This window comes from Glycine max, chromosome 6 (genome assembly GCF_000004515.6).
Source record: "Glycine max cultivar Williams 82 chromosome 6, Glycine_max_v4.0, whole genome shotgun sequence".
Lineage (NCBI taxonomy): Eukaryota > Viridiplantae > Streptophyta > Magnoliopsida > Fabales > Fabaceae > Glycine > Glycine max.
This window is the reverse complement of record NC_038242.2, coordinates 14,151,482-14,167,596: the sequence shown is the minus strand read 5'-3', so window position 1 is coordinate 14,167,596 and position 16,115 is coordinate 14,151,482. Positions and strand designations below refer to the sequence as shown.

At 28.9% G+C, this 16,115-nt stretch overlaps 2 protein-coding genes and 1 non-coding gene across 5 annotated transcripts; 2 read left to right on the top strand and 1 right to left on the bottom strand.

Moving 5' to 3' along the window:
- Nucleotides 1–6,056: 6,056 nt before the first annotated feature.
- TRNAL-AAG (transfer RNA leucine (anticodon AAG)) lies at nucleotides 6,057–6,137 on the top strand. Its single transcript has one exon. It is a non-coding gene; the product is annotated as a tRNA-Leu (tRNA).
- A 1,933-nt stretch (nucleotides 6,138–8,070) lies between these two features.
- Nucleotides 8,071–11,847, top strand: LOC100799252 (TITAN-like protein). Of its 3 annotated transcripts, XM_014776518.3 has the most exons (9): nucleotides 8,072–8,440; nucleotides 8,532–8,658; nucleotides 8,782–8,860; nucleotides 8,961–9,067; nucleotides 9,171–9,244; nucleotides 9,314–9,338; nucleotides 9,589–9,634; nucleotides 9,896–10,275; nucleotides 11,285–11,847. In XM_014776518.3, exons 1-9 carry the CDS (start codon nucleotides 8,121–8,123, stop codon nucleotides 11,318–11,320), a joined length of 1,194 nt encoding a protein of 397 aa, XP_014632004.1. In that variant the 5' UTR covers nucleotides 8,072–8,120; the 3' UTR covers nucleotides 11,321–11,847. The 3 variants fall into 3 exon arrangements, with proteins under 3 accessions (XP_014632002.1, XP_014632003.1, XP_014632004.1); XM_014776516.3 differs by having other exon boundaries at nucleotides 8,071–8,440; nucleotides 8,782–9,067; nucleotides 9,306–9,338; XM_014776517.3 differs by lacking the exon at nucleotides 9,314–9,338 and having other exon boundaries at nucleotides 8,071–8,440; nucleotides 8,782–9,067.
- Nucleotides 11,848–14,486: 2,639 nt separating this feature from the next.
- LOC100798729 (glucuronoxylan 4-O-methyltransferase 1) lies at nucleotides 14,487–15,401 on the bottom strand. The gene has a single exon (XM_003528059.1). It carries the CDS (start codon nucleotides 15,399–15,401, stop codon nucleotides 14,487–14,489), a length of 915 nt encoding a protein of 304 aa, XP_003528107.1.
- Nucleotides 15,402–16,115: the final 714 nt, after the last annotated feature.

Here is a 16,115-nt window from a genome sequence, read left to right as displayed (position 1 = left end):
ACCGCGACAGGTTGATTTTCTTTAATTTTTTTTTTACAAATCAACAATACCTCATACTTTTATTATATTTCTATTAATCATTGACCGAAATCTTTATGCAAGCGAGTTAATTTAAGCAACTGGAAATTTAAGCATATATATATATATATACACACACACACGAAAAGTAAAAATATAATTAATTTTTCATACCCTCCAATATTAACTAGTTGGTGTCCGATAGAAAAGAATGGTTTAGTAAGAAAAAAAATGTAGCATGAGAACCGTGAATCTCATAAGAAAAAAGAGTGAATAAAGCTCGTCGGGTTGGACAGGAGAGCTTTAGGTGCACGAGCACATACTTAAAACAACTGTTACCAATAATATTATAAAATAATGTTGTTATTTATAACATTAAAATTTATATTTAATGTGCATATAAATTTAAATAATAAATTTTATGAAAATTAATTTTGATATAACTTATATGAATTATTTAATTATATATTTTTATAAATAAAAAATGTTTACTATTAAAAAATTAATTTATTAATAAATTAAAAAAAACATACAGATCAGTTAATCGTATGAGTTATATCAAAATTATTTATCATAAAAATTGTTATTTAAATTTACATGCACATTAAATATATATTAAAAAATTTAGTGTTATATATAACAATATTATTTATTTTATAATATAATTAACTTATTAGTTCAGTTGAGTAGAATATTATGCTAATAACTTGAAAGTTACATGTTCAACTTTTACTTGGATCAATCATTAATTTGTAAAACATATTTTTTTTTAAAAAACACTTACATCCCTTCCTCCACCTAGATAAATTGTAAGTTTAGTCTCTTTATAATTCTTAATTCTCAATTTTAGTCCTTTTATTTTTAAATTTCCAATTTTGATTTCTTAACTTTTAAAATTATGCAATTTTAGTTTCTTTGTTCATTTACATTAGTTGATATGATATTTTTATTATAATGTAAATGTATGATATGACACTTATGTGAACTAATAATGTAAAAAAGTGATTTATAATTTAAAAAATATTGTAAAAATGATAAAGATGAGATTAAATTCCAAGTTCATTTCTTTCTCCTTCACTTAGGATGAAAATAGGTTGAGTCAAGCCAAACTAGACTTTGTTGGATCTTGGTCTAACCTTGAATAAAAGTAGATGATTATAAACTAACTTGTTTACATGTCAAAGAATTCTTTTAAAGGTTACATAAAAACCATAAACACAACTAAATAGACATTAATAACAATATTTTTTTGAAAAAGTGTGACTTGACGAGAACCTCATGTAAACTATGTCATATGTTCTTGTCGAGCAACGTAACCTATTTCCATCCCTACCTTGACCACTTAAATCATTAAATATATTTCACTTACTTGAGTTATATTGTAAATATTGTATTATATTGAAATTAATATATTATGAGTTAATTATTGTCTAAATATTTATTTAATATTAATTTTAGTTTAAAAACAATAAAATTATCAAATAAATATAAAAATGAAAATATTTAATAAATAAAATATATAATTTATTATTGAATATATTTTATCATACAATCACTGTCTCTTATGTTTTTTTCTTATTTTCTTACCACATTCCAAATTTATATAATTTAGTTTAATATTATAATATTAGTTATATAATATTATAACACCAAAATTTGATACACGTAAATGAATATGGATTTATTAACAATAGACTTTAACATATTCATTGAAGGGATTGAAAATAATAATAATAATAATAATAATAATAATAATAATAATAATAATAAAAAGTGTAGGATAAGTTTATTTTAAAATAAGAATAAATTACTATAGAACTTAAAAAAGTAGAGCAGTTTAAACTAAATATGAAGTTTTGGATTTGATAAAAAATAGAGGAATAGGAAAAATAATAACGGGTATGATTTTTATAAAGAGAATAAAGATAGTGGATTTTGAGCCATAAATATTTTGGGCACTCAAATTCATCCGAATAATTAAAAATAAAATAAATTAAGTTAAAATCAGAATTAAAATATGAAAAAAGTAGAAATAACGTCATAAAAAACAAAAAATCAATTTGAATATCCTTTATCCAGTCTTAGCAAAAAAAAAACTAATTTTAGTTGTTTGTTTATTTCTTTATGACCTTTTCCAAAGTTGCTAAACTAAAAATAAAAAATTTAATAACAAAAAAATTCTAAATTTTAGGTGACTGATAAAAGGAATCAGTTATTTTTATCTCAATATCTAACCATGCATTTCATTAAGAGGTTGTCTAACTTGTTCTAACTAAAATGAGGTTAAACAACCCTAGAATACATGATTCATATAATTAATATCAACTACGAAATGGTGTACTCAATTATGAAACAAACCTCAATAACACTATTTCACTTTATGATGAGTGTTTGAGAATTAGGAAATGGTGGACTCAAGTGAAGCAACCTTTCAATAAGACTATTCTATAAGTGCTTGGAAGTTAGCATAAGATGCACTCAAGTGAAGCAAAATTCAATAAAAAAATATTCCACCATTGATAACCAGACCTTATGATGTCATTAACGAAGGAAACATATAATGACCCACTTCTCTACACGACACTTTTCGCCAAAATGGTAGAATTTATTTCATTTTAAATTAACATTCTTAATTAATGTGTGTAATTTTTTTTTAAATTAGTCATCAACAATAAAATTTGCAGCTTAAAGATTCAAAGAGAAACATATACTGAATCACATGCATAGATAATATAACTAACATAAAATATAAGTGTTGTGCCTAATTAATCAACCGGTTACAAGGATGAGACACACTCACACACAACAACCTCAGTTTAGGAGTTTCATCGCAACATTGTTGAATTAGAATAAACATGAATTCTTCTAAAACCTCTCCCTCATATCAGTCTCAACACATAATATATACCCCATAACTTTGTCATGAGAACTAAACATGCACCCAAGGACACTGAAAATGCACAAATAAATGTATCCCTACCATCTCGTGCTAGTCACCCACAAGATGCTTTGGGAGCCCATATTTGATACTGCACCATCACCATTCAGTGCAATTTCTCCTTGATTTTTACGTTTGATTTTTATTATAAATATATTATATAATTAAATAAAATAATTTTTTTGAAAGGATAAGGATGTTTTTTTAAGAAAAATTATTGGGTGAGTATAAATCTAAAGGTTCATCCTTACACACAACCAACCAAAAGAGTGTAACTCATTAGTTGGTTGAGTGTACACTTAATTGATTTAAATTATTAGATACCTAAGTTCAATTCTTAGGAATAAAAAAAAAAATTTGCATACACTTATTAAAAAATTACTTGTATAATATAAAAAAGTATTAATCGTTTATTAGATTTATTTTAATTTCTTCTAATATGAATATGAGATAATTAGTTTCCTTTAGTGAAAGTACTTAATGTATATGTATGTATTTAATCAATATTATCAATGTACTATTCATATAAACATTAAATAGTATTATTTATCATACTTATTAACTATAATATATAATTAAAATCAATAATATTAAATATAATATTTATGGAATATAATATATTGTAAAAATAATAAATGCTTATTAAATATATCATGTTTCATATAAATTTAAATGTATTAAATATCTATTATTAAATAAAATATAATTACTAACAAATCACACTTATATATTTAATCACTAAATAATATTATTTAATATAATATATAATTAATATTATAAAATTAATATTACACACACATGTATTTAATGTATGCATTTAATTAATATTTATTATTTAATATTAAATTTATGCCTATTCAAGAAGTTCTCTCTACCAAAGTATAAAAATTTAGTAATTTACTATGTCTTCTTAAGATCATATATATATATATATAACATCCTTAGTAGAAAGAATCAAGATAAGTCTAAGAATTTTTGTTAGCTGTAAATTTTGTAAAATTTCTATTAGTTGTGTATAAGGATGAAGTGTTGGGTTTGAATCCACTCAACAATTTCTTGTTTTGAAATTGTATAATTTTATTGTAAAATAGAAAGCAAATACACTACTATAATTAAAAAAATTCAAAATAGTTTATAAAGTATAGTAAAAAAATTAATGTGAAAAATATACATAAAAAATTATTATTGTATAAAAAATTAGTTTGTAAAATATATTTTAAAAAACAAATTTACATTAATATAATAGTTAAAATGTTTTTTTTATATAATTAAGATATTTATTAACACCAACGCCCACACCCACACCCACTCACAGGCACACACACACAAGCCTAAAAGGAAGTTTCTCAATAAGATAAACGACTAAAAATATATTTTAGTTTGAAATTTAATACTTTTATTTATACTAATTATTCAATAACATATATACATTCAAATAAAAAAATATTCATTTAATAATTATATATTACATTTATTAAATTTAATAGTTATTCAATAAAAAAGTTACTTATTTAATTTTTATAATTATACAAACTTATCTTTTATCTTTTAGTTCTTACACTTTAAAGAAAACTATTAATTTTAGTTTTTGTACGAGCACTCTCAAATTTCTGTCATTACAAAATGACAACCAAACCAAAAAGATTTCGAGAATGCCACACACACTAGTTGAATTAGTAGATCTACTTTCTAACATATAATAAGGATAAAAGAATTGGTCTTTTTAAATTTTTTCAACTTCAATTTTAGTCTTTTATTTTTTATCTTTCTAATTTTAAAATACTCTATTTTAATCGTCAAAATAGTTATATTTAACCTTTAATGCCATTAAGAAACCGTCAAATAATTTCAACATCTCCCATTGATTTACAATTGATAAACACCTTTGAATTACTTTATTTAATTATAAAATATAATAAAATTAATATTTTATTTGCCAAATCAGATAGTGATTATGTAACATCAGACAATATAAAAGGTTCACTTTAAACAAAGATTGTATTATAACTTATTTATAAAATGTTTTGTTACACTAGTTTAAGCAACTGTCATATCATTACTTTACATCAAGATGAAAATATTATATTATTAACTTTTTAATTGAGGGACTAAAATTAAGTAATTTTAAAAATTAAGAGATCAATAAAAATTAAGATATCACAATTGAGAATTTAAAAATAAAAAAACTAAAATTACATATAAGAGAACCAAAATTAATGTTTAGCCTATAAAAAAATTGTTAATAAAATCACCCAGGTTGCCATTTTCCGAAAAAAAAAAATCACTTTGAGAAGATCAATAAGGTGATCCACCAATAAGAAAATGATTAATTTATGTTTGAATCTAAATAAATAGGGACCAATTAAAAAAATCTCTAAAATAAAAATATATTTAAACCCTAAAATAACGATGAATAAAAAAATGAATCACAAAATCCTAAAATAATGATAATGTTGGCATTTTATGTTTAATAATGAGAACATATACCAAAGGACAAATATATGTTAAATAACATTTTTTAAAAATGAAATAACCAAATTTTTAGGATAATGTCTATGTTTAATTCGGATGATAATGCTAGTATCACACATATATACTAACACTTATAATTCCGAGATAGTCAAACAAATCTTTCAATCAGGCCCTACACTTTTCAGAGAAGTGATACATGTAAAAGAAAATTTGCTTAGTGTTAAGGGCCCAAACTATTAACATTATGAGAAAAAAAAAACTCAAATTTGATAGAAGACTAAACGAGCAAATTTTCGATTATGGTTATTTAACACGTTTGATTTATGTTATTTTAAATAAATAAAATATTTAATTTTTTCTTTACAATTTTCTGAAAAGAGTTTCTAAACAAAAGTTATTATTTTCAGATTCAGAACACATTACTACTATTAATTTTTATCCCAACGTTAATTAGTATATGTCATTTTTATTTTTATTATAAATATAATTTCTGTATTCACGTCTATGGAATGTAATATTTTTAATATAATTTCTCATTAAGAATGTTTTTCTGAAACAATAATTATAGATTTATAGATCTTTAGTGTTAACTATTATATATAATGTTTGTTAATTTAGTTGTATAATTGTTGAGATGGCCGAGTTGGTCTAAGGCGCCAGATTAAGGTTCTGGTCCGAAAGGGCGTGGGTTCAAATCCCACTCTCAACAGTTATATTTTATTTTATTTTTTCATTCTAAATGCATTTTAGCTTTCACATATAATATGAAGCCATGTAAAAAATTAAGAAATATTTGGAATTAAAAATTTTCCGCCCAATTTTGCATGACAATTATCACCCATACACTAAAATAGAAATACGTAATAATTTTTCTACTTGCAACTCTTTCAATCACGTAAATGCTAGCCGAAAAGCTTTCATATTATTTCTTCCAATGCCATTTTTTATAATATTCATCTTTCTTCTAATCACTCAAGCTTTTCATATTTTTAATTTCTACAAACTCCTTTTTTTTTTCAATCACCACCTGATGACTTTTCATATGGTTTTCACAAGAATTTTCATGTTATTTCTTCCAATACTATTTTTCAATAATATATTCATTTTTCTTTCAATAACCCAGACTTTTCATAATTTTTCAATCTCTTATTATTAAAGTTAAGTAGTTTTAAATGAATTTTCCCGTCCATTTTGTATGACAACTATCACCCATATAAACTAGAATAGAAATACATAATAATTTTTTTAATATTCTTGCAACTCTTTCAATCACGTAAATGCTACCCGAAAAACTTTTCATATTATATCTTCCAATACTAATTTTTATAATATTCATGTTTCTTTCCTTCACCCAAACTTTTCATATTTTTAATTTCTACAAAGTCCCTTTTTTTTTTCAATCACTGCCTGATGGCTTTTTATTGAGGACAAAAATCTACGGTTTTGACAAAATTTTCATGTTATTTCTTTCAATACTATTTTTTGATAATATTCATCTTTCTTTCAATAATCCACACTTTCCATATCTTTTCAATCACGTTAATGCTAGCTTTTTTTGAATCACATAAATGCTCCTTTTCCATCATAATCAGACTTATTCCATCTTTCTCCCGATACTAATTTTTCTGAACTAATTAAATTGTTAAATAATCAATTTTATTCGAGATATAATTGATAGAGTTTAACCGAAAATGCTTTTCATAATAAAATCCCGACCAGTTATTATAAAGATAGGAAGGTTCTTTTTTGGTCCAAATTGAAAGCGCGCACACTAAATGTTTTCGGTATATATATAGAAAAAACAATTTAGCGTTTTGGGTTGTTTTAGCCACATCAAAACAACATAATTAAAAACATAAAAACTGAATATAATTAAAAACATTAAAGACTAAAAATGTATTTTAACATAATGTAGTTACCTTAAAAATTATATCAGATATTATTTTCCATTGATTAAAAACATTGACAGTACATGTATATTGATTAGATGATTAAATCAATTACATAAAAACTTTAATCTATTGAAATATCCAATAACTGGTCGGGATTAATTTGAAAGAAATTAAAATGGGAAGTAAAGCCCGAACATGAGATGCAATTGGAAGCAATTTTTTAAAGTCAATTTGACATCATAGTGCCATGGACTCCTAACACATTAAAAAAATTCAATATATGAATAATATAAAATATTATTTATATTTTGTTTTATAATACGACAAATTATTTATATTTAAATAATACACATAGTTAAATTTAATGTCAACCACCTATTGTAAAATTTATATAAAAATATCAAATAAATTTGTTTATTTATCTCACTTTATTCAGTCAACATATAATTTTATCAAGAACATATGATTTAATATGTTAATTTAAAAACTTTCGATTACTAATTAAATTTTCATCTTTTAATTAATTTTTAGATAATTTTATCGAATATAGTATAAATTTATTTATTTTTAAATAACTCTAAAATTAATTTTTTAACTAAATAATTTTCCTATAAAAATCTTGACCTAAATTAATTGTTTTTTTTTTGTAAATAAAGTCTGACCTGGGCTGCGGACCCCTCATTGTGCCGGCCCAGCGGGCTGGGCCCACTGGCATGCTCGTCTTGGCGCTAGTAAAAAGGAAATTCTGAATTTTGAGCTACTGCAGTTGCGAAGGGTAACGAGTCCATTCGTGGTGGATCATGGGGGAGCAACACGAGAACGAGAATGGGAGAACGGGAACAAAGAACCAGCATCAGCAGAAGAAGAAGAAGAAGAAAAGCGAGTTCGAGTTCTGCAAAGCGTGCAACATAAACCACGACCAAGGTCTCCGCCACAAGTACTTTCCTAATCACAAGAAATCCCTCTCCACCTTCCTCTCCCGCTTCCGCAAAAAACTCTCCGACGTTCGCTTCTTCCTCAACGCCCCAATCCCTCTCAATCCCCAACTCGCTTCTCGCAATCGCTTCTGGTGCGTCTTCTGCGACCAGCACATCGACGAACTCAACAGTTCCTTTGCCTGGTACGCTATCCACTTTTTTTTTTTTTTTAATTCAATTCGAATAATTATTAACCTAGGTCTAAATCGTAATTTTCAATGGATGCCATTACAGCGCTAACGCGATTCGTCACCTCGCGAGTGCGGAACACGTGAAGAATTTGAAGCAATTCTTCTGGAAATACGGTGGTGCCGCGGATCAATTGGACGCGTTTATGGTTTCTGACGATGACGTGGATAAGGTGATTTATGAATTGGCGAATTGTATCGATTTTATTTTATCTTTTTTTTTTGAAGGTTTGGGAAATTGAACAATAATTGTTGATTTGGTTGTTATTTCGCTGTTGTTGTTGTTGCGAGTTCAGTGGGAGAAGAAGTGCACGGCTCGAAAGGATGAAGCGAGTGAGGGAAGTCGCAGAACAGTGATTGGTCCTTCAAGTGATGATATCCATAGTGGAAATGTTGATAGTTTTGAAAAAAATGTTTATTCCAATTCTCTGAAATCGTATCCTTCAAATGCTGTTTTGCCTTTACAAAGCTATACAAATGAGTATCAGGTATCTTGTTCAGGACTCTCCGGAGTTGCCACTGGTGCTACCTCTTCAGAAGTTTGCTCTGGTGCAAATAATTTTTCTTTGCAAGATTTTGCAGGTATGCTTATCCTGTCTATTGAAAATTTCATGTTTTACTCTTTACAACTATTATGCATTTATTTTCTATGTGCTCATTTTTGTGTCTCATTTTTGTGCCTCAGTTGGACGTAGTAGCCTTTCTCTCCCTCATGATGGTAGACAACGGTCAAGTAATGGTTACTCCTGTAATAAAAAGGTGTGTTTGGTCTTAGGCTTCAATTGTTTTTCATTTATCATTCTAACTGTTTGAGTTTCAGAATATCAGGACTCATTGGTTGGTGAATTCATTGGTAAGAAAGCAAGATGCCAAGATCAATGTTTCTGAAATTTTGCCTAATTTTAAGTCATCTAAATTTTATGTTTTGATGATCAAGGATTATGGTTGGCTTCACACACTATATTCTTATACTTTCTTTATAGCCTGTAATTTATTTTGTATCACTTTTCTGATTCTTGTTCTCTTCCTGCATTGCAGTTGTCTAATCTAACTGTGTAATTTCGTATTGACAAAAAATGTTGCATTTTTTATGAATGTGCCAGGTGCGTGAAAATGGAAGAATGGTAAGCGGAGAGAGCAGTCATCAGGGTATCTATTTGTAATTATGAAATTATTGTTTTGCTTCCATTATTATAGTACTGTAAAGTTGCAAAGCATATGCCAATTGAATATTTACACTTAGTTTGATTGCTGAATTTTTTATGTATGCAAAATATTTAAGACTAATATCAAGGCAGAGAAAGAGTTGTAAGATTTTACTATGGAAGAATAACTCTCTCGTAAGGTTGATTGTGGTGGGGAACTAGAATGATGATGCATTTTCTCCTTATTATCCTTTTGCATTTTCAGGTGTACAAATGGTCACTCAGATATCTACTGGAAGTGCTGGGGGAAAGGTTTTTTCTGAAGAACCTCCACCATGGCTTGGAACAACTGATGAAGTTCAGATGCGTTCTTCAAACAAGTTAGGGAAGTCCAAAAAGTTGAATTCAAAACGGGTTGGAGCAGCTTGGGTTGAAAAGAGGAAGATTGAAATGGAGAAGGAAAGGAGGGGGGAGTCTATAAGGAATGAGTGTGATTCCAACTGGCTTCCTAATTTTGGTAGAGTCTGGCAATCTGGTAGCAGAAGAGAATCCAGAAAAGAGTTTGAGAGGGAGAAACAGAAGTTAAATGTTGAAACTCAATCTGAGATGGCAATCAAGATAAAGCCTTATGTAAGCAAAAGAATGGTGAGTTTTATTCTATGGCGAACATTGTAAAGATTACTTGGTTTAGTTTCTTTTAAACTGTCAGCCAAAACCAGCTTTCTTTTTGCCGACTTAAATTGCCCAAGCACAACTTGTTGATAAATGGGATGCAAAATGGGCTAAAGCTCATTATACCAATCTAGCCCAGCTTGGCTAAAATGGTGGGATGCACACATTAATGGATGGCACATTTTATTTTACTTTCGGACTCGTAAGTTGTTAGCACATTTTTCTTGGGATGGACTCAAAGGATAGCACAATTTTTTAAATGGTTTTCCTGGGTAGCACATTGACCAGCCTACTGACTACTGAGCCAACAGAAGCAAATTATAATACTTTTGTTTGAGTCTTCAAGAGACGACCAATAAAATTTGGTGGGTTAAGACTGGATAACAGTTTAAGTAGGCTGGCTTGGCATATGGCTGGTTTAACTCCATTTAAATACATTTTGTTTTCCTAAGAATTTTTAACTTAATTGGTTTTTGTTTGTTTAGTGAATAAATGATTTCTATGGATTTCATTTATATTTTTTAATTCAGCTTTAAAAATGTCTAACCGTACCAGATGTCTGAATGTTTATGACTCAATCTCTGTCTGTTTATTGCTCATCTCTAAGGTGGCTTCATGACAATAGTATATAGTGTCCTAGCCCTGTCGTGGATGAAATTCAAAGCAAATTGGCAAGTGGATAAGATTGAGTGGTAAACATTTGGACATTCTGTATAGAAAATCCATAGAAATTGTTATTGCTCATCTATAGGGTGGCTTCATGGCAATATTACATAGTGTCCTTGCCCTGCCAAGGGGTCGGGTGAAATTCAAAACAAATTGGCAAATGGATTTGTGAATTTGTAGCACTAAGACTAAGTTGAGTTGTTAATTTAGGATTTTACTTCTGCCATTCATTATAAAGCTATTATAATATTGATATTTCTGTTCAGTCATCATATGTAAATATTTAGATATGTTTTTTTTTGTTTGTTCTTTGCAGCGGATGGATAGTGGAGGTGATTATGCAAGTGGGTGAAATTTCTAGTAGCAAACATGTTCTGGGAGTCATCAGTATAGTAGATAAGAATACCAGCATCTTTTACATTAGAGGGAGAAGACTGGACAAAATTTACAAAATGATATGTGGTGCAATTATATTCATGGTTGAAAAAAAATACTGCAATCATTGTGCAGTGTTGATGCACAACAATAGATCAGTAAAATATGTACATGCATTAGCTAGAATTGAGGGCTGTTAATCTGCATGAATGACTGTGATCATAGGGAAACCATTTTACTACATTTTCATATTCTTATGTGATATCAATTCTTTTTATGGTTGGTCTGTCTGATTTTTGTGCAGTTATTGGGTGCTTATTGTCGCCAGGCAGCTTGCTTTTGAATGTAGGGATGGTTGTTATCGATACTCAGATAGGCATTGCCTAGCAGCATGTTTCTCTTTTCCATGGAAAATTGGAAATGGAACAAACTTATCCATAGTATGTACAGAATACTGAGATTATTCCTGCCATTTATATTAGAGAATCACTGCAATGTCCTGAATCACTAAGTCAAAATATGATAAACTTTTGGATAAATAGTAGCATTGAAACTAAAACCTATACTTATTTGTTTGCTCAAAATTTATGGTACAACCAACTTATAAGATTGACTAATATAAGTTCAATAGTATATATACCTATATAAATTATGTGAAGGGTTCCTAAAATATTTTGAGCTTGAAAAAATTTAAACTTGTAGTTAGAACTTTCATGGCTGAACAGTATAATAACATTTTTATGATTAGATTCTAATTTTAAACCGTGCAGTCCTCATCGTAATCATATCATGATATACCTTCTTTTTTAAAAAAAAAAAACTGTATACGGTTTGAACCTTTAAGCCTATAACTTTAGCTGAGTAAATTGAATAAACTATATATATATATATTCACAAAAAAGTTTGCTTAAAGTTCATACTCCTTTCCACATACAATATTTTACTAGTGCATCACTAATATGCGTTGTAGTTCGGTGCAATAAATTTTAACTTAGTTTGCTAGCACCTATACCTAAATTTGGCCCTAAACTACTAATAGGCCCCACATGGTGCCTAAAAAAGACATGTCCCCCCTTGTGGTTTTGAAGATTCAAGTGCACATTGAACATCTTGACGGGAATGGAGCATTCCTGTCTTTGACGCATTTGTATATATTTTGAAGCTCTATCAGTTCCTTCTCTTGTCCCTGTGTTGCCAGGAAATGTGTGCTGAGATTGTGCTTGTGCACAGCAATTTGTATAGTCTACTTACGGTGCTTCAGAGAATGAACTTTGTATGCAAAACTTGTACAAATAAAAAATTGAACTGATGTTCCTGAGGATACTGTTTCTCGTCATATAAAGTTACTTATTCCTGGCGAAACTGCCTGTTTTGCATTTGCACCTCCTCTGGTAAGTCTGTTTGAAATTGGTTAGTATTCACAATTGACAAATGATTGCCTTATAAAAATCATTTTATTAACCGTGTTATATGTTGTGAAGTTCCAGAAGTTCATCCAAATATGAACTACATACTCGCTCATCCATATCTGAAAGCTGTTTTTGTAAGCTATCTTGAAGAATTTATTGAAATAAAGCTTGAAACAGCATACCGACATATTGCAAGCTATTTTCACAAGTTTTCTCAAAAACTTACACAAGTACTTATGCCATTAGATAAATCCAAATAAACTGTAAATATGTTTTTCCAAGCGGATATATTCTTAAGTTTATATTGATTAGATGAATGTGTTAATAAAACTGAAGTGCTGGATATCTTTCCATGGCTTTTTTGGATATCAATAAAAAAAAAAACAGTTGTTTTGGATTCATTTTACTGGCTATAAAGCTGCCGATGTTGATTCCCTTGTTTGTTTTGAGCCATGTGGTAGAATAAATTCTATCTACACTTGGCTAATGGAGTTTTCTTTCATCTGGCTCCTCCTTGGAAATGTTTTCACTCAATTTGCTCCCATTGTCTTGCATAATGTTATAGTTGATTTGTAATTTATGTGTACTTTGAATGCTAAGAATCTATATAATGATCTCTTTATTTTAATTTTAAGTGTTATAAAATTATAATATTATTTTTACCTAATATTATTATATGTATTATTTGATTATTATTATTAGTTTATTAATATTAGTTTTAATACAAATAAATAAATTATTCAACCTTAAATAAGTGTCTTGACCAGTCTAATTTTAAAAATATTGATAGATCGCATAATTTTTTTAACCCCATAAAAAGAGTAGAAAAAGAACAAGGATATTAGAAAAGATGTTAAAAGAAATCTTATAACAAATAATATCTTTAAGAGTAAAAAGTTACACAAGTTTTGTGAAATTATCTTCAAAGTTTTGTGAAATTACACAAGTTTCTTGCTTTTATCTGCTATACTAGCTTCCTTAATTGTCTGAAAACACACACGACACCTCCTTTTACATTATATTAATCTCTCTTAATTGTTTAAAAAAATTATACCGTATTCCCCTATAGTGTAAATATTAAAAAACAAAAGTTTGTAATTTTACAAAATTTGAAGAGTTATTAGTGTAATTTACTCCATTTTTAAATGCTTAAATTTTTAACCAAGATTAATGTTGCCGCGCATGACCCATATAGTTAACTACACCGATGAAGCTTTTGTTGTTGTTGATGTATAATTGTTGCATTCACATCTATTGGATGTATTATTTTTAATTTAATTGTTTATATAGAAATAGAATGCATTCAGATTTCAGACCTGTTCTGGTCCCAAAGGCCGTGGGTTCAAATCCCATTCTCAACACAAAATTATATTGTATGTCGAGAATCACCACATGTTGATAATTTCGGTCAATTTTAACGTGATATACTGATATGTAACTCAGTTTTTCAATTTTAGGTGAAGTTAATAAATTCTTACTGTATATAATATAATTTGTTCGGGAATATCAGTATTCATGTGGCAGTTTTTCTAAGAACCAATTTGGTGCTGCGCAGTCGTTAATGCAGAATTAACAGCATTTAAACTATAGCTGTACCATGATATATATACTTGTTTGAGTAAAATTAAATTACTAATTGACTAATGACATTTACTGATCATGATATCGCTTACATATATAATAGTCTCTGTGTAACTAACCATAATGGTGCTGCTCTATAGTAATACTATCTATTCAGGAAGTGCAGAACGTTGTTGAATTGGAGTGACCACTGATCCTGAAGTGCCACAATTTCCCTTTAGAACACAACAAATTCTCATGGCAGAGAAACTCCAAGGAAAACCATTTCTCTATCATACGATCCACATCATGCACAACTACGTCAGAAACATTCCCAGCTCTAGCTAGAACACTAGCAGTGTATATAGAACCCATCCTACCCGGTGACTCTGGCGAATCCCCTTTGGGTCCATCTACCACAATGATATCCCACTTCTTTTCATACACTTCTGCAGGTAAATTCATCAATGCAAGCTTACATTTCGATTTCTGAAGCAGTAGTTTTGGGTAACTTGGTGCACAAGCTAATTGGTTCTGCCTTGCATGTTTGAGCAAATTATAAGCCTTTTTAGATGGCACATTATACCCAAGTTTGTATGTTTGAGTGTTATTGGAGTTTGTTGCTACCTTGGCTATCATGTCATCATAAAGAAAGATGGTGCTTCCAGGTGCATTCATTGAAGAGAGGGTAAGGTACTGCGGTTGGAACCCAAATATGAGGAGGTTGCTTGGGGATTTAAGAGCAACGAGGTTTGAGAGAACTTTGAACTCTTTTTCAGTTAGGGTGGAATTGGGGTGCTTTGAGGAATCGGGTGCATGTTTTGCAACTTTGTTGTGAGTGGAAAAAAGTGAAGAACTGGGTGGTGGAGACATAGTAGCAGATGATGAAGTGCGGAGAATGAGGCTCAGAAGCCTGAGTATTGATATGATTGAAAGGATCAAAAGAAGGATAGGCATGAGTTTCTTTTTGTTGGTGAGGTTCATTCCTTGGCGATGATCTCTTGGGCTAGAACGTTGCTTTAATGTAAGTTGTGAAGAAAATTGAAGAGGTGCTAAGGTAGGACGAAATTGAATTACATCAGGAGGCATCTTTGCTCTTTTCTTTTTCCCCTCACTCTCTTTGATTATTATTAGTTTCAATGTTACAATGTTACATTATATATATGCTTCTAATAGTTGCTGTGGGTGCATCTTGTTGAGTAGGGAGGAAGGGATGCTTTAACCTTTTTGTTTCAGGTGTTACCTTTCTTTTCTTTCAGCTGCTGCTTGTTACCTAACTGTTGTGATTGCCTTTGCCTAATTGAGCTGCAGAAGGAATTAAACTGTGTGTGCCTCTATAAGGTTCTTCCTTTTTTGTTTTTTAATTTTTTCTGGATCTTGAAGATTGGTTCTTTGTCAAAATTTCTCTTTGGTGCTTGTTTGGTGATTGAGTAAGCTTGAAGAAGGTTTGTGCGAGGTTACTGTGTCTTTTTCAAACTTCAATCCACGTCACTCTCATTTCATATTTTATTGGTGTGCTTTTTGATTGATGATTAGTTTTACTTTTCTCTTTTCTAATATCAGATTTTTGCATTAAATAATGTTTTGAGTGCAATAGACAGTTGGAGAGAATCATATAAATGAGAGAGAAGTTTATATATATAATAAATATCTGGTATGATAGAAAAAAGATATAAAAAAATAAAAGAATAATAATATTTTTTTTCTCTCTTTTAATCATATCATCTCATTTGTTATACTTAATTTTTTACTCTCTTTTATAATTTATCATTCTCCTGCTAGTTGTCTAATATCACAATAGGT